At 31.7% G+C, this 20,626-nt stretch overlaps 1 protein-coding gene across 1 annotated transcript in view; it reads left to right on the forward strand.

The window, feature by feature from the left end:
* Positions 1–20,626, forward strand: part of LOC106125418 (uncharacterized) — an 84,929-nt gene that overhangs the window by 46,744 nt on the left and 17,559 nt on the right. Inside the window, exons 2-3 of the mRNA XM_013322612.1 lie at positions 8,332–8,563; positions 10,656–10,792. Of these exons, the coding sequence (XP_013178066.1) occupies positions 8,491–8,563; positions 10,656–10,792 (210 nt within the window). The 5' untranslated portion in view covers positions 8,332–8,490. The remainder of the gene's footprint in view (positions 1–8,331; positions 8,564–10,655; positions 10,793–20,626) is intronic.

A 20,626-nucleotide genomic window follows, 5' to 3' on the forward strand; every position in this document is an offset into this window, starting at 1 on the left:
AGCCTTACTACAATTTCGTCGTTTACGTCCCCTCACTAATCACTGACACTGGACTTTGTAACAAAAGCGCGCCACTCGCGCCGAAGGATTCTAACTAATAACTTTTCTTCAAATAATACAAGTAAACTAAGTAAAACATTTTGTTATAATTTCACTAGCAAATAAAATATTGCACTTCTATTCCAGATTCTCCTTTTTGGATACTGACTAACTGTACAGAACTGTACGAATCCATACAGTGATTGAATTTCTATTTACAACATCGTGAGACAAATACGAATTATCTAAAAGTATTCAATACCCCAGGATTGTAACGGACGAATTCTAACGGATCATCCTATATTTCAACAAGCTATGTGATTAGCTTATTAATCCTAGTAGTTGCCTTTTCAAGTATAGAAGGATGTTCGAAACAGTACCTATTTCTTCGTAACTCTATTTTTAGCGATACGTTTTCATTTATTTGATAACTTTAGCTACATCACTATATTTAAATGTTGACAATGAATGTAGATTAATACAAGGAGATTCATTCATTGTCATTTTAAATGTCGCAAAGTTTTTTTGCTATTATTTGATAGTTTTTTGCGCGAGCGAAGCTTCGTGGACTGCCACAAACCAGTTTTATTTAAATCACTGACATGTAGCTGTCAGAATGAGAATTTTAATGTGCCGCGGATTACGCATCCATGTCCATTATTCATCGTTAGATTTGATACTTCTAATATAAGTAAAGAAAAAAAAACATATTTTATATTCAAGAATAAAATATTTAAACTTAAATACTATTATTTTATTATTTATTACAATTTGAATGTTACGTATAGTATCGTATCGTATCACAATTAAACGAAATGTTTATTAGCAGCAATAAAGTTTAGTAACTTTATAATAAAATTGTCTTACGAACACTCATTATCAAGATGACGTCTGATTTTTAATGGTTTGGTTTAAAATTCAATTTGGCATGTTTTATTTCGCAAGTTTCATACATTGTATTAAAGCACAGGGGTTTATACGTTTGAATATAATTAAAATTTAATACATGCATGACACCAAAAGGTGTCAAAAAAGCTGATGCTATCAGTGTAAAAACCGAAGCCTGCTTACGATCCATTTGCAAAATAATTGAATAAAAATTCTGACGATACTCGTTAACGGTTATTTTTCAAGTGATACGGCCTTGTGTTCGTTTGGCACTTTTGATGAGAATAAATTGGCTGATTTAGTATAGTGGAATTTATATTGGGTCCTGATAAACAGTGGGTTCGAAAGCGGTTATTAAACTTGTGAGAACGTGTACATTATAACTTATGAATCATATGTCCAACTCACTTTCGCATGTCTTTATATAATATGCTTAATTTCGCCAATGTCTTAAGTTATTGCTAAGAATACTTATTGTTTAAAACTAAATAAATTAATTCAGATGTCAAGCCAATATTCTTTAGTTGAGTACAATAAAGATTATATCGCTGAAATAGCGAAGTGATCGTTGCCCATAGACATACGCAAATGCATATGCATTGCCTACCTTTATCGACGGAGGAGAGGATGCACAGAAATAATATATCTTCCCCTTCCATGCATCCTCTCCTCCGGAAAGTCCTATGTTATTCATCCTATAGTTATATTTCTTATTTAAAATTAGAAATTCCTATTATGTTTAAAAATATTTTTTCTAAATATAGAATGCTGTTAATACTTTTAAAGACTAATTAAGTTGACCTGATTTAAATATGAAAATCAGGTTATAGTACCTGCTCTTAGTTTAAATTTATTTTTTACATTAATTAAAATTATTTTTACATATTTTTTAATTTATTCAATCCTAAGACTTGACCGCAATATGCCCTAATTACGTGCAACTATATTTCCGGATTAAAAAAATATAACAGCTTATTAAATTAAATATTAAATTAATAAATAAAAAATAATGTTTTTCTAATATCAAATATTGTCTTCTGATTCACGTGAACACTGTACGGAAAATATTTGTTAACACAAATCTTTTTAAATATGTATGATAGTTCTGAATTAATATGTTCTACCATATTCACAATATTAACTGGTTTTCATACATTTGTCATTATCTCTTTACTTTTATCTCCAATCTCCATGTTCATTAACAAGCATTTAACCAAAAATTTATATTCATTATTCACAACAAAGAATGTACAAATTGGACTTGAACCTTGTAGTATGTTCCATTGACAGTGGCATATTGAATGAATTGATTGTATCTATGAACGCATTCTGAATGTCGTAACATGCCATTGTGTGTGGTCGCGCCACGATAATTAAACATCAATAAATTTATTACACACAAGACATCATTTAAAAAGCCGACTGTTCGAACTATGTCGTAATTTCCTCCCTTTATTAAGTTGACGAGACACTCCTAAGAATGCCTGTGAAGAAAGTAGCTATGTCCATTATGTCGTAATTATGTTTCCGAGTGAAAATTGTAATAAATACTGCAATTCCTTCATTGTTTTTCAATGTGAAACACAATGAAGGAATTCCAGTATTTACTAACTACTATTACTACTACTACGACACAAAAAGCGCGTTCGATTCATGCGAATGTTGGACGAGACAATTTTCGATACTTCAATTGTTTTGTGACACTTTATTATTTGTAGGAGAATTGTCATCGAATTGTAAACCGGAATATTTTGTTTCGTGTTTTTAAATAGCAAAAAATATTGTCGGTATTAAGTAATTTGTCGACTTTTATCATTAAGATATCACAAGCAAAGAAAATATACAAGAATAGTTTGTAGCCTCCATAGAAGCCGGTATAGCATAAAAATAAATGTTGGACTTTTGATGTTCTTAATTGCTATTTAAGTTATACAAACGAGATAAAATACTGAATATTAATAATGGTAACATAATAAGCCAACATTATGCAGAATTTTATAGATTAAATATATTGGCGGTATAAATTAATGCAACCTGTTCTACTAATAAAATAATGCCTATATTTTTTGTAACCGATTTTTTAATGTGTTTGACTCAAAAAAAAAATTATACCTCATTTATATAATTCAATTTATTGATAAAAATAGTGTTTTCGTATCAAGTAGAAATATTTACCATATGATTTCATGTCATTTTACAAAGTGTATTTGAAAGAGGATATAATCTTTTATTATAAGGAATATATACGAATGAACTCGCTTAAAACATACTAGCATATTAGATAATGTTATTGGTAAATAGATATATGTTACAAATAAATATGAACAAGTGATCGAAGTATTTCCTTCTTTTTGTGTTAGAAGGTCGACGGCGCAATTAAAAATCCTCTGGTTATTTTACGCAAGAAATGCATAAAACTATACCGGTAATTTAAGTAAAAATACCGTCCTCCAAGCGATACAAATTATGCCGGTCTGACGTAACTCTCCGTTTAAAGACCTTAATGCACAGACTATTAAATCATCAGAGAGTCGGATACTTATTTTTCGAAGTATACTAATGTGTTTGTTTTTTTACGCAAAATTACATAGTCGAATGGATACTTGTGTCCGCACACAAGTTAAACTATGTCAATGTCAGCTTATACGTCCAATTAAATGACCTAATGCTAAAATATTATGCAGACCAACCCAGTAGATTAGCATTTATATACAATTTATCGCCGTACAAGATCAAGATTCCATCTCCCTGACTGCAACGATTACAAAACACATTATACATTGATGAGTGGCGCTTAGTAATAATTCTACAGTGAATCATTTATCATTTACGCATACTCTGTTCATACATTTAATTGTTTAATTACCATTAGAATGTAAACAACTATAGATTGCTATAAAAATGTTTACATTTCACGTCGAGTTACGTTTCAATGATATCATAATTTTCTTAAGAACTCGGTATCTACAATTAAACTTATGAATGCCGACGTAAATTAATTAAAATAAATAAGATGGTCTCTCTAACAAAAACCTGCTCTGTGATCCGTACGGTACAATTGGTTTACGACTGTCTCTAAAATTAAACAGCGTAACCGCGATGTACTAAGTCCTTGAAAACCGCCTAATATCCCGGACACATTATTCATTTTACTGTTTAACCAACATCCCGCAACAAATATTTAAACCGGAACACAAAAAATCTTTTCTCATATTAATTTCAACCTTTTTGTCCAAGAGCTTGATTCAGTTTAAAAAGAAAAACAAAACAATTTTGATATAACGTCGCATGGCCGGCAACATGAAAAAGGAAACAGACCTCCGAAAAAGGCACCGCGGAATATCGTGGATGTATTTCATTTTTGATATGCCGTGCACGATTCCCGGCGGACCTTCGATATCCCATGTGCAACATTGTACTGCGCCACAGCAAACACCACTGTACTTAATCTCAAGAGCATCTTTAATTTCTCCAAATACGATTGCTATACGACTCTATCAAGATTAAAATTTAAAGGATTTTTGTACTATTATACTATCTTGTGACACAAAATATGATCTAAAGAATCCAGTTCTTGATGTGAGCTTTGTGATAGTTACTAAAAATCCAAATTTCTGACATTAAATTGGCATAAGTGTACCAAAATCTATGTCAAGCGTATTCTCTCTCACTTCATTATCATTTTGTTATTCGTAAAAGATACTCAAAGTGGCAATAGCATACTTACAATTAAAAGCAAATTATTTATAGTTAGTCTAACCAGTTTATTATATCTAGTTTATTATGGGGATGCTCTGTGAGGCGCGATTAATGTCATCAAAATAAAAACACTTCACATTTTGTCTATGTTACTTTATAGCTGACAGGCTCAGCGACGCCCGCGGTCGACTTGTGGTTTTATGGTAGAGTAACCACGATACAGATTTTGGAATACATGAAGAAATAAAAATAAAGGATAATCTTCTTTTAGTTCATTTACCTGTGTCGTATTTGCAAACTGAAATTAAATTTTAAACCATTTGAAATAATAGTGTATAATCTTTGGAGTCCATGCTATTTATTTAACATATTTTTTTAATTCTGTCTTAAAATTTTATCCAATTTATCCGAAATCGTGATGACATCGTCCAGGCGGATCCGCGTTGTGCTCAGCTCATTAGCCGCGCGGCGGTTGCGGTCGGCGGTCAGTGCCAATGCGGCGTGAAACGTAGAAAATTGATCACTGAATACAAACATGACCACTCCGAAGGTCTTCTTATGTTTACTTACCTTCTTTTATTTTATTAAGCACCCAAAAACACTTTAACTCCACTTCTTAAGTTTTCTATCAACAAAAACAGTGATAAAAGTTACTTGGCTTAGTGCCCAAGTATATTTATTGTTATACTTATAAAGTATAGTATTCAATAATAACCCACTTTGCCGTTATTCTAATCTATATTTAATTCACATGTTCAATTGTTTAGTTTTTTTTATTGTTATTGATGAAAATAAATATTTCTTGTATTCCATACGTAACGAAAATTACGAAAGTAATCTATTTTGCCAACGATTTATCAAGCAACATCAGAAATAAATCTTCGACTTTATAGGTTATAATAAACCTACAAACATTTTTCCATTCATGATATAAAAGCAATCAAACGATCGCCTCTGGTAACCATTAAATTAAAAATAATCATTAAGCGCGCAGCGAAAACTTTCATTTCCATCAGCCACGTAACAATTTCACTATGCGCTATAGACAAGCAACTGAATCGAATCGGGAACATCAACTTCCTCTAAAATAATTAAAATATTACTAATAATTCACTTTGATAGCACGCATGCACCCTAGATGTCAACATTTTTAGGACGTTTTAAAAAAAAAACTCGTTTTTATACCAATTCTTTATTTAAACACTTCTGACTGACTACATTTGTCACGCCGAGACATCGCCGTATTAATAGAATGCACCTCGCTTTTCGTTACACCAGATAATCAATATGAAGCTGATATTCATATGTTACCAATATATGAGCAAAAGTCAGTACGAATGTTTATGTAATTAATTCCCAAATCAAATTCTATTAGAAATCAGACAGGTGACCAAGACAAGCAACGAAACAGTATACTTCACTAAACATACAAGACAATATTTTGTAAACGTACAGCATGTATAAGAATTATCAGTCAGTGTGAAGTAATGCAATGGTTTGCGCGAAGCCCAGCATGGCGCATTTCCGTGTCCGCCGAGATATCGCGCCGCGAAACCATAAATTGTTCGGCCGCAGCTGCAGGCCAACGAGTAAAAGTTATTGTATTTATTAAGATACAATCACTGCATAAATCTATAAGAAGACGGGAAATTTATACGAACAGATGTTCTTTCTGAACGCACGTATCTTTAACTGTAGTTTGTAATAGAAGAAACTCCAACAATACGTTAAAGTATTAGAAGAAAAGAACACGGACGAATTGATAACGTTCTCCTTTTTAAAGTTGGCTAAAAATAATCTAGGCTAAAATAATAAACTAAATTTATTAAACTATGTAATTAAAACTAACAAGAAATTTTTGTGATTTGAAGAGCTTGCGTCCTTTAAAAAGTTAACAAAAATATAAGTACTTGAAGTACTTTGTATATCTTTTTATGCATCAAAGCCTTCAAGCGACGACTATAGATTCCATTACGATAAATCTAGTAACCACGACTCCTTCCACATTCTATGGATGTATATGTATGAATACATATAAAGGCTTATGACAAATGTATTTAAATACAAAGATTGACCATGGAGTTACATTTTTCACACATTAATTGTACCAAAAGAATACTTCTAGAAACCTATAGTATACATATTTATAAAAAAAGCGGATTTTTAGAAGCATATGATCGGGAATCCGCACCCTTAATGGTTGAGTGTGCGGATTTCCGGACCAAGAGGTCGGCGGTTCGAATCCCGCCATTCGACTATTGTCGTAAAACCATATCCTAGCACAAGCCTAGAGCTTATATATATATATAGCGCAGTTAAAATCTCTGTATGGCTTATCGCTTTATGACATAACAAATATTATTTTAACACTGTTTAAATTTATAATGATTTAAATATTTGCACTAGATTAAAGCTCTCATTAGTTAGACTTTAATAGTGTTCCTACGCCCACATCCCATAACAAACGTAACGGAAACAAAATTAAACTTTTAAATGCGACACGGATATGTTTTACTGCGTTCGTTATTGATTTACGTCTATAGCTGACTGCTGTTTCAATTTTACTTACGACTGCTCGAGTTATAAAATTCAAATCTTAAAGAAAAAGTTAATCTTCCTAACACTAAAACTTATTTCATTTGAAGAAATATCTCTCTTTTCATAGCGAGAAGATTAGTCTATTTAAGGAAAATTTAAAAGTAAAATAATACACACCTTTACATACATACTTTGTGTTACGGTTACTATTTTCTATACAACAAGTGATCTAATACTTTAATTAATGTAAATGACATCACATTTTTCAAGAAACCTATAACTTATATATAAATTAATTGTGCTAGAGACACGATATTTAATGTCAATAAAGTTAAACGCTTATTTTAACTTCTGGTCTAAAGGAACGCAACTGGACAAAACTGCGTAGAATTACTGGCTAATGTACTATTATTACTACTAATCTTTTATAATAGATGGCGGTTACTACAAAGCTTGCCGAGATTGCAATTTACAGCGTGTCGCTCAAATTGTACTCTTAGACCCCGTAATGATTTTTTACTTCAATCTTAAGAAGTAGTTTTAATAAAATCTATAGAATAATTGTCGTGTGTAACTTCACGCGTTGTTTGCTGACATAGCTATTGATTGAGCTACAATTTATTTGTAAATTTCCTTCGATATCTACTAAAAAAATTGTTCAGGAAAAGTATTGGACACGGACTTTGGGTGCCCTGATAATTTTCTAAGTGAATGAAACAAAGATAAAAAATGTAATTAGAAAAAGATTATCGACAAATAATAGAACAATTTTATAGCGAGCATGAAAACAATTTTATGCTCCGAATCTAGATTTCTCTTGCGGCTAAACTTTCTAACTTAGCCTTAATACGTGCCAAGAGTGAATTATTGTTCTGGCAAACGGTTCACAAATTATATTACCTCTTCGGAATAGTTTTACGACAAGAAAATGATTCACGACTCTGTTTGCGAATGTCATTTGTGTAAGATTAGAATTTCGAGAAAATTCGATGACACTAAGAACATTTAAGATAGGACGCAATATGTTAAAAAGAGTTAAAATAGTCCATACAAATCTCGATTAGGTTTAGAATTGTTGTAGTTAATATTATGGTTTATGCAATAATACAAACTACGAAAAACCTTAATGCCGAAGTAACTAACTCAGTATTTTTTCTCTTGTTGCAGTTCAATCAACACATCGAACTTATAAGGATTACATAATGTCCTGATTCAGTTAGAAGTTTGATTGTTGTTCAAAAATATGTTAACCAAAGTCGAGTGAAGTGAAGTGAAGTGTATCAGTAACGTACGCCAGTGTTAAAGTCAGTTTCTTCAGTAACCAAGATGGAAGCACTTGAAAGGAGGGGAAAACTTCTAGCGATCGCCGCCATCGTATTCATCGTCTTTTGGTCTCAATGTAAGTTGTTCATCTACTTCTACTATATAATAAAAAGTAAGCTAATACGAATAATAATTAGAGATATAGACTGTTACTTTTAGTTAAATCTAGTAGAAATTAAAGCTTCTTTCGTATATTGCGTTCCGGAGGCCTAATTTTAGTCCTCTTTCCCTAACTAAAATTTTCATATTAGGAAAGGGTGGGAAGGGAAAATGGATTGGCACAGGAGAGGAGGTACAGGTAGAGAAAAATGTCCTCTTTCTTTGCGTCCCCTCCTCCGTCGATTAAAGGTTGACAACGCATCTGCAATTGCGGATGTCTATGGGTAGTAGTCGCTTCGAAACTTTGACAAATTCAGGCATGCTCGTATGCCATTTTATGATATAAAAAAACTGTATGAAAAAGCAGAACATAATCTCAGTTTGACAATTGTCATACATGACGCACTCATTAGTAATATCAAAAGCAACACTCACGAAGTAAACCATGTTAAGATACGCACGATAGATAAGATTTACTTTACGTCACAAATATTTACTTTGCCCATGTACAGGCTTTGAGATGATTACATTTCATTTCGCATCTGGTATTACACAAGTAATTTAATAAAATGAGGCACGTGACAAATTATACAGAAGATTACCAGACAGGAAATAATGAAATCGCTATATAAATTCAAATGGCAAACTAATATGACAAATATACGTGTGTCCTGCTACTTAGAGGTGACATTTGTCCAACAAGGGTTATAATACAATCTATTATAGTCATTAATATGAGACACGGCAGTCTCACGTCGTACATTAGTGATGTACCTTAGAACTGCATTATACATAATTTATCATGCAGACCGCTCTGAGCTGAGTTTTGACTGAATGAAATTACACAATCACATACCGCACTTATATTTGGGTACTCATTTGATTTAAGCCTGGCTGCTTGAAATGTGTGTCACCATTTCTATAAAAAAAAAACTCTTATCATTTTAGTTATTTAAAGAAATATTGCATTTTTGCAATTGGACAACTCTATATGACGATTTTCAGTGACACACAGCCTTTAGGCTTTGACAAAGTTAGTTATACAGATTAAAAAACATACATTGGCTTTATCTGATCTTCTTGAGAAGACTAATGACGTGTTCCCAACATTTCTAGGGAAAAAAAACACCGAAAACAGATAAGAAAAGTAATTTATAGTTTTCTTGCTTAGCCTTAGTCCTTACTAGTACTAAATCTATTGAGCTTTAAGTAAACTGTTTGGCAAGACTCACGGACAGACGTATTAGCGCGATCTGATTCGATAGTAATAAATTAATTCACAACATTGTATCAAACAATACTAATCCTGTTAATTTAATAATTGATAATTATCGTGTAAATGAATCGCACTATCGAAATACAGACATCGTAAAATTCTCTCTCACTTGTTTCTCAAAGGTTGGTTTTCTGGTACATTAAGTTAAAAAAATGATGACAAATCACGTAGAATTTTTGCTATTACATTTTTGGTCAATAAGATGGAAAGAGTGGTATATCTCTTAGAAATTTCATTTGTTTTCTAAAGCAACCGTAAAATGAATAAATTAATGAAACAAATGCGAATCTCCTTTTATTTTATATTTAGTTTTTATTATTTCATTTACGTAGTATAACAATAAATGTCACACAAAGTCTAGTTTAGCGGCCACTCGGCCTTGGCTGAGAACAAGTTATTATCTAAATGCTTCGCAGGCGCCGACGCCTACAACCGTTAGTCTTGAGACTCCGGATACAGCTTCTTCAAAAACAAATGCGGTATTAGAATCCTTGCAAAAATTAAATAAATATCGCTAGAAACCATCACATAATTTTTTTAAAGTTAAGTGATTTTTTGTAAAGCATCTTGCCTGCTAATATGGGCTAGCATATTCAGAAATATTTAACTTCGGAAACCCATCAGTTCTATTGAAGATTATATGAAAAGTTACACATATTTTTGTACAAAAAAATAGCGATTAAAATCATCATCAAACATTTACTTATTAATTAATAAAGGATTTACTGGAAATTATTTTTGATAGATGTGAAGTAATCTCTTCACAGTTTAGTAATGTATGTATATTTTATAGGTCCTGGTGTGGATGGTCACCGCAATTCAACGAAGATGTCGTACGTGTGTCCGCCGCAGTTCATCCGGCTCGGCCACAGCTGCTACTTCTTTAGCGACAACAAGGCCACCTGGCAGAACGCACTCTTCGCTTGCAAGGTAACCCTACTTAACTTATATAAACATCTTGTTATCCCTTTTACGACAGGGGAAACTCAATAAAACGTCTATTGAACGATAACTTTACTGATATATCCTACCTGGATGACAAAAACCCTGTGTTACGTAAGTGGGATAAGAACAGAGAGACGATGATGATGAAGTCAACAAATGTTCCACCAAATAGTTTGATTATTCTTTGATTTTTTAACTTAAGTTTTACTAGTTTTAGCCCACCCCAATTCAATTTCATATTTTATTAAAAACATTAAGTGACTTTTCATTTTTAAATATTACCGAGAAATTTATTTAAGGTCGCATTGTAATGAAATTCTGTTGAAGTAAATCGAAGGTTTATTTACGGTGCAGTGTTACTCAATCTGTGAACATTGTACGTGCCCAGTATATCGGTTACTCGCTTTTAAAAACACATTAAATGCTAAAGCTGACTGATGTTTATCTTAAACGTATTGCCACAGTTTTATATGGACTGTAGGATACGCAAGTGTACACGAAAGCAAAACCCTAGACTCTTCGTTATATTGTGTCAATTATTTTCCCGTCACGATATTAATAAAAGTATTTATATTTCTAGCCCGCGACTTCGTCTGCGCGGGATTATAAAGAAAACTTGATTAATAGCCTAAGTGTTCTTCGAGACTATATTCTACATCATGCCAAATTTCAGCGAGATCAGTGCAGCCGTTCTGGAGATACCTTGCAACAAACATCAATACACCAAAACATTTGCATTTATAATATTACTAAGATTAAGTGTTGGTGATTACTAGTGTCGGAGGAAAAGACCCCAACTTTGAGTCGCTGCGTCAACAGAATGAATGTATTCCTTACAGCAATGAAATCCAATTTTTATCTTCATCCCACATTAGTATAGTAAATTACCTCTCAGAGCATAGCTCATACTTGTAATGAAAATACCATAGTATTAGTTTGCTATAAATGTAACATATTGCTAATGAAGACAAATGAATTAGCACTCAATATACCAATCAGTTTATTGCTGCGATAAATATTATACTCATGAATATGGCAAAAAACAGACAGACATTTCAAGTTGACGCATTTAATTCAGTACCAGACATCTTGATTTGGATTTATTGTGAGTCGTAAAATTAAACTGGTGTCCTTAACATTACGATCTCCGAATTGGCTCAGTTGATGCACTCTGTACAGACAATTGTATTTCGCTCGTTAATTTGCTAAAGACGTAAGAGATATTAGTAATATACTTCGAAGAGACATATTGAATCATTGCGTACTCGGTTGTTTTTGCTTCCAAGACGATGTTCAATGAAAATGTTTTTATGATTGGTAGCTTATGTGCAGTTTGCATGTGAATTTGCCATGATGAAAAGTCTAGACGGATACTTTTAACTTATTATTATGCATTTAAATTCTGTTAAAGTTGTAAAATACTATTTATAAGACTAGCTATTAAGATCAAAAGCTCCAATTTTATGTGACACTTAATATCTTATATATTTTATTTAGATAAATATGGTCGAAATCGAATCCGTGTTAACAGGAGGGAAGGAAATATTAGCTTGAAACTAAGTCTATATACTCCGTCAATAAAATCCAATAAAGCGTGCGAATTATTTGACAGGCGACGTGTTTATAAAACAATATGGCCGTCGCGTCGCTTCGCACACACGGTCTTAGCTAATCCTGATTTAACACATCAATTTACATATTTTAATAGAATATGCATAAAATTACGCCTTTTGAGACATAGTTTACTAAATACATTTTACATTTTGTTTATTCTTTTTAAACAATGGCTATCGTCTGCGACTCCGTCTGCGCGGAATAAAAAGGAATAAAAATTAATTAGTAGCCTATGTGTTCTTTCAGACTGTGTTCTACATCTATGCCAAATTTCAGCAGGATCCGTTCAGCTACTCAAGAGATATCTTCTAACAAATCTCCATTCATCCTTCCATCCAAACATTCGCATTTATAATATTAGTGAGATAGTAAGATGAAAGTATTTGAATGTGTACTGTTAAGTCAGAAATACAGAGCATTTAAAATATTAGTTTGGTCAATATAACACTAGAGAGGTTTATGCAACAATAACAAATGATTCGCGCGTGGGCCCCGGCCGACGCAGACTAATATGGAACCAGTTCTCGCACAATATCCTCGGCCGCCAATTTAACAGTACAGCTGTCGGACTCATGCACCGTTATACAACAACGTTTTTTGCATACCATTATAATGGTGTTACCACCTCTAAATTAAGGCTACTGAAGCTAAAAATGCTTAACATTTTTATAAAGAATGCTTAGTTAAAAACATCACCATTTATATCCATTGTCAAGGTACACAACTTTAATTTTTACAATAATTTAAATAATCACGAATCACTTCAGATTTGTCATGCGTTATTCTAAAATTAATAAAACAATTATAAACAAAAAAAAATGTAATAAAAAATGCAAATATTCGGACAGTGAAGTAAAGATAGAGATATTATTTTCGACCATTTCATAACTTCCTGGTAATCAGGACAAAACGTAGGAATTCCGCATGAGCGGAGTAAACACCAGACATCTGGCAACTCATTGCAAACGGTACTGTCTATACATCCCGACATTTGAATACGTCATAAATAGATCGACTCGCACGACACGAATACATAAGTAAAATAATCCATCTAATTTTCACAAATCCTGGTAAAACTGGTTAAACGAACGCAATGCTGAATTCAAATTTGATTTTTTTATGTCAATCGTAACGAGTCGGTAAACCCAGTACGATATAAATTCCACACACGTTCGCCAAAATCATAAACAATGCAACAGACAAGATAATAGAAGATAACCCTTTCAAATATAAAACATTAATTATTTTTCAATAAAAGCTAGACTAATAAGTTACTACAAAATTATAAATACGTTAATTATATCTTCATCTCTAAAATTAAAAAAAAAGAAGTATCAAAAAAAGTAAGGGATGAAAAACGGTAAAGGGAAACGAGCTATATATATATAACAGAAAGATTAATGTGAATTTTGATCGCTCTGTTTTGAAAGTTCACAACATCATATCATAGTGGCCTTGCGTATAACCTTGTTATCAAAGCTTTTTATAATTTTACTATCATAACAGCTGTAGCTATCAATCAACATTTAGGATTACCTTACACGAGTTTACTGACGATTTCTATTGAAAAATCTTATTAATTCTGTGAAATAATAAAAGGACTTCAATGGTAACAATATGAATTCTTGATACTTGAGAAATGTTCGGAGTACGTCAGTCGTACTATTGAAACATTTTAAATAGATAAAAAATAAATAGACCACCGTAGAGGCGTATGATCAGCATAGCTCACGTGTTTATATAATCTGTTGCTATGTTATTCCAGCGCCGGGTACACATGGTGGCCAGGGAAGGAATTCAACTCATGCTATATATTTAAATAATACGCTTCCGAAGCATATGTTACGTTTCGTTATAGAGTCGTTAATCAAAACTGACCTATAAATAACAATTCGTAAGGCCGATCGAACACGTTATTTGAATAGAGTTTAAAAATATTAATCGAATGATTCCACAGCTGGTTCGTATCGATGATAGCTTGCTTGGTTATATTAAAATATCATCTGCCCGACCTTTAATATTGCTATAGGCATATCCACTTTTATTTTATTAAACATACTATGTTATATCTTACTTTATAACTATCATAATACAAATATGTATATAATATGAATGTATGTAATATGAAATTGATACTAAAAGTACTAAAATTACAAATACATAGTCAAAATCACTTTGACGGCGTTTAGTGTAAAACCAAAAAAAATCGCAGAACAACATTATAGAATCAACAAAATATTAGTATAGTTGAACTGATAGTGTGTGTATTGTGCGCCACCGCCCATTGCCAAGTGGTCGGCATTACTTTGATCTTTGATTCCGTAACGTAAACGATTCCTTTGAAACTGAAACCTGATGCTAAGTGCTGTTGCCGGGAATGAGGAGTGTAGTTGATTAAATCGTACGGCAGTTACTTTTTTAAATTCAATCTTTTGTAGTCAATAAGTTCAATCTAGTGTGTGTACTATTCAGTCAAATAATATCACAAGTCAAAAAACCCAAATTATCGGGAAATATGCGTTTTAAATTGTACCTACAGAATATTTTGACTTTTCAGACTGGAACGAAAAATTTTACGAGCTTAGAACGAAAATCATTTCATCGGAGAATATTGTTATATGAATGCTATAAAAGAATAAAGTGGTTCATTTTTTTTTGAGTTGTGACATAATTTGAGTGCATTCTTGTCAACAAGAAACGTACAAAATCATATTTTACAAAATAGAGATCTTCTAAGCCACCATTTACTTCTCAAAAGGAAGTTATCTGTTTAAACTAAAATAAAGAACTGAAATATTTACTACCACTTATAAGAACAAGTTTATGCTTTTAACATTTGTACGTTTAGTGCTTAAAGAAACACGAAAAATAGCTTAAAATACATTTAAAATTTCAAAAAATTATCTAATTACTAAGTATGAAGTCCGGGTCACAAAAATTGCACAAAAAGGAAAGGTCATCATAAAACATTTCAATAAATAAATACTCTGAGAAACAGCAATTTTTTAATAAAATTAAACTTTTTGAACTTTATCTTAAAATTTAGAATTAAATTGTGTGTAATTAAGTTGACTGACAGGAAAATGTGCTCAATCACACATATTTGAGGCATGAAATAATCGATTTCACGTCACAAAAATGTTTTCGAAACGCAGACTTGGATTAAAATACTCGAGCAATAATTCTAAAAATAGAATTAGATTTATTTACAAATTAAAGCCTTATAATAACTTGATATAGAGATGTTTATTTTTATATTAATTTTGATTCTCCCCTTTTGTTTATCGTATGCATGAGTCATCGGCTCGACATTTCAAAACAAACTCTTATATTCAAAACAAACAAATGCGTAGAAACGTTAAAAGAATCTGTAAACCAACACTTGAATGAACCGCTTCAGCTTTTGTCATTAGCACCTCATTCTGTAAAGACAAATTCCTGCGGCTATGCGCATGGGTTCATTCAATTGTTCAAACGTTGTGAAAGTGACGTCATATTGCACGTAATGAAGTAATAGTAATTAATAGGGTTGTCACTGTATTTTTATTTGTTCCAATTATTTCATTGCATTCATTTACTTACAACGAATTATCATTTCTAGAATAGATATTTAATTGATAGTTCAAATTAGCGTTGAAAAAAATCTGAATTTATTTTTTAACAAAACTCCTACTATGACTCCATTGCTGTGGCATTTCTTCATGTACAAAACATGATATCTTATCTCTATTACTCATATATTTGTTATTCGGCAGCATTTGTTATATTAAAAAAATAATATCAACAATATTCTAATACGGGAATGTATTGCCCTCAATTTTAAATAAATATTAAACTTACATCAAAATAAATTGACAAGTTCTGTTTTTTTTAATAATATTTTTTTCTAGACGATATATTAATAAATGCACGATCTCAAGTAATGACAACATTTAACACATATACAAATCGAAATTGATTTTAAAATACTTTTTAAAACATTTATTTTTATGTTTTTTAAACAAACAATTATTCGCTGATTAATAATGGCCACCTACATTAAAAAAACGTTGAAAGCCATTAAATAATGGCAAAATGGCGGACTGAGAAAAACGACGTCTACGAAATCTTTAACTCACCGCCCGCGCCCGCTGTCGTAGAGCGAGCGAGTAGCGAGCTTGTGTGTGGTCCGAAATAAATGATTTGATCAGAGTTATATCCGGCCGTTGCTGGTCGCGGCTGCTGAACGTTCCAGTGACATTATACCAGTGACCGAGACACACTGCGCCCGAATCTAAATACCACATTTCTTTAGGAATTTAACACACCCAATGATACTAAGATTATCATGCAATGAGTTTGCAGGAAGCGAGTTGGCACTGAGTGTGTATCTGTGGCATTTTATTTTCAAAACAAATGTCATCTATCGCAGATAATAGTGGCATTTTTGTAATATTTCTAGAATAGTTAAATAATACACCATTGTCTTTTAATCTTGCAGACTTTAGCTACAAATTATGTTAGCGGATGGCCGCGGTCTTTCGTTATGTCATCTTTTACTGCTTCAAGTATTTTCAAGTTTGCTATAAGTATAAGAGAATTAAATGACTACCAGATTATTGATAACATTTTCAAAGAAAAATAAACATATTTTACATTCAATACAACTAAATACTTAGAAAATTAAACTAGGTATACAGAAATGCAAATAAAACTATGATTCATGTAAACCACTAACTAAATTGTTGCATTAACATTGTACAAGCGCGTGATGATCTCAGACCATCACCATTCAATACCTCCATTCAACTACAAATAATTCTCGTCAACAATAAAACAAATCATGACCATTCATAACTTGACTTTTTATAATTAGGCGCATTTCTCATTAAGCGTGTAACTCTAAACTACATATTGTTAACTTAGACTTTATTGAAGTAAAAAAATATATTAAACAAAAATCTCTTTTACTTAATAAAACGACTGCGACAAAACAGACTTTGAATTATTAAAAGTCGTAATGAATTCAATCACAGTGGTGAAACACCAGGAGCTCATAAACATGTTATAGTTACGAATAAAATGCATTACATCAGTTGTCTAGACTGGTGAGAAACGTGTAGCACTTAGCAACTAGCTTGTGTTTTAACTAGGGTTGCCACTTCTTTCGGCTCAATCGAAATCTCCGGGTTTGAATAGTGCATTCGAGCTGCGGATTTAATATCAATGTATATAGGTCAGAATGGTGTAGAACGAGTCAATGTTTGTCGTATTCAATGTCTACGTTGTTTGTAAATTGACAACCCTATTAATAGCACTTCGCGATGCACAGCTCAAGGTCAAAGCTAGCTGATAGAAATAGTAATGAGTATTGCAGCAAATATAAAACACACTCGAATTATCGGATACACTTCTTGGTATTTGCTTAGTTTAATCAATGTTTTAAAATTATATTTATTTATACGTTTCTGATTGAGGAGTTTGTTTATTTTATAATACTTTTGATATCGTTTTAGTTATTTTGATAGTATGATTATTACTGCAACAGTCTGAGACAGTCATCAAGGCAACTTGATTGGTCACTTGCAGAAATATTTAATTTATACATACTTCAAATACTTCTAGTCTATCTATACTATCTATACTTCTAGTGATAATAACATTTTTAGAAGAGTATCAGAAACCTCAGTTGTTTGCCTTAACAAATCGTAAAAGTGAAATTAAATACCGTAATTTTAAGAATGGCTTTCATATCGGGTGACACAATATTCGAAAAAAGCAACACGAGTATTTGCACAATGAATAAAAAACATAAAAAAATTTACTGCAGGCCACTTCACACAACTCATGGTCATTGAATGAGTAAAATTAAAAAGAAAGCTTAAACATAAAACGAAACAAAAAGTTTTACTTAAAATTAAAAAAAGACAATTAGATTTTAATACGATTATTACTGGCAGGTGTCAAATAAACTCTAAATATTATATAGAACATGGCAATAATTTTCATATTTTAATTTATTTCCTTTCCACATTTTTAACATCGCAGCAGGTATGAATAAATTAAACGCTCTGCATTGCTTGCACAGATGTGCCCCGCGCAAACATTCATTTGTCACAATCTAATTTAGTGTGCCAAATGAAAAGGAAACGCTACCCGCAATTATACCACAAATAGTATAGAAAATAAGGGTCATTATCGCTTAAATAAGTGTGAAATGGAATGGGACACTTTTTCACACCAGACCTTGATGCAGACGAAACATCTGTTATTACGTAACTTTGCAACTTCGTAGACACAATGTCATTAACAGGATGTTCTTTAAATGTCCTTCAAATATATCATGTTACGCTTGGAATTCAAATATTAAAATCTGAAAAAAAATTAACATTCGAAGATTAAACCATTTCTTTAACTCTACAAATCCTGGTATAAATATAAAATCACATAATCTCACGGCAATAAATAGTTCGTAGGTTTATACACTCGATCATCTCTTATAACGAGCATTAGCCACTTGACCTCAGACGAAAATAATCAGCAATTAGTTTTATTGAAGAAACGGCGCTTGTAAGTGATAAGCCCCGTCTGAAACAGAACACTCGTCGTCTAGCGAACAAGAGAACATTACTTGGCTATATATAACATATACTTAACAAAACCTCTGTTTAAACAACTGAAACTCTTTTGACATTGGAAGTGACTAACTAGTATTATTTTTATTCTGGTTATTTGCATCAATTTTTAAATATTATTTAAATTTTTGGAATTCTACGAAAAATAATTATTTTTTTTTCTATTTATTTTTTTAAAGAAAAAGAGAAAAGTAAGATATAAGTGGTGTAAAAAGTGGAATTTAATATGAAGGAGATAAATTAAAAGCTGTAGAACTTATTCAAATGCACATTTTAGTTACTGTATACAAATCATAAACGAAACAGAAGAACTAAATCTAATTTGAGACTGTAAGAAAATAGCAGTCACATTTACTCAACACCACACAGTGAGTACCAAAAGCAAGATTTGTTTTTGTTATTTGCGTGAGTAACACGTCCAGTAACAAAGTGAAAACAACATCAATTGAGTCCCAAAGCTGATTCACGCATCGGTTGTGGCCACCACAAATATAGAAACAATTGTCCTTTTACCATTTAAATTGTTTACCAAACACGTTTCGCTAGAACACGACAAGTTAGAAAGATATATGTGCTTCAAAGAAATTAACTGCGACTTGTACACTAACTAAAACAAATAAGACCTATTAAGACATAAACCGTTTTTCCTTTCCTTAAATACAACCACTTAAGTTAATTGTTTATGTAATTATCCTTAACATTCTTGACTTTTTAAATGCTATATTGATTTGCATGCAACTTTGTCGAGGTTAACGAGGAGTATTATTTTTAAAATTTAGTATTATAATATTTCATACTATTTTTATCGATTATAAGTTCATAGAAACGTGGTTAAAACATGCATCGAGAAACTAAATAAATTGTCAAATAATAAATTGAAAATGGCAGTAATACAATTATTGACATAAACCGTACACAGATGATCTTACATTTAAGCACATAGTAGATTATAAAGTAGCGATTTATCTTTTATACAAAAGACTCGTGAGTAATTCCTTTATTAAGATCTTGCAGATATCGTGGTATAAATCATGACACCATAAAACAACATGTCACTTGTCCTCAATTAATTTTGATTTCTCACCGCCTGCGTGTGACAACTTTTTTTTCTTATTTCCATTGCACCCCTCAACATTTAGAGACGTAACCTACGGACGTAATTAAAACTTTAACTTTTACACTCAGTTATCAAATACTGCGTTGCAAAATAAGTTTGGAATTTTAATTAAAATTATTTTATTACCAGCATTAAATTTTTTTAAAATCATATTTTCAATGGAAGGTTACTGGACGCGCTACAATTTTAACTATTTATTTTAATGCCCCTTAATATCAGCGAAAAAAACATAATACTAGATTTCTAATTGATTTGTTTTATCGGTTCTATTGAATCGCCAAAATTGAATAGTTATTCGTAGTAGATGATTGAATAAATGTTGCCTAGAAATATTGAAATTTTACCATTTGAAACGATTAGACCTACGTCCTACGTCTCTTTTTCTTTTCTTTTTATATAAATATACACTCCTGGAAATTAATTATAATACTGTCCACTTTTGTTTACATTTAAACGTAAAATGTAAACAAAAGA

Source organism: Papilio xuthus, unplaced genomic scaffold, assembly GCF_000836235.2.
Source record: "Papilio xuthus unplaced genomic scaffold, Pxut_1.1 DF825928.1, whole genome shotgun sequence".
In the NCBI taxonomy this organism is placed as follows: Eukaryota; Metazoa; Arthropoda; class Insecta; order Lepidoptera; family Papilionidae; genus Papilio; species Papilio xuthus.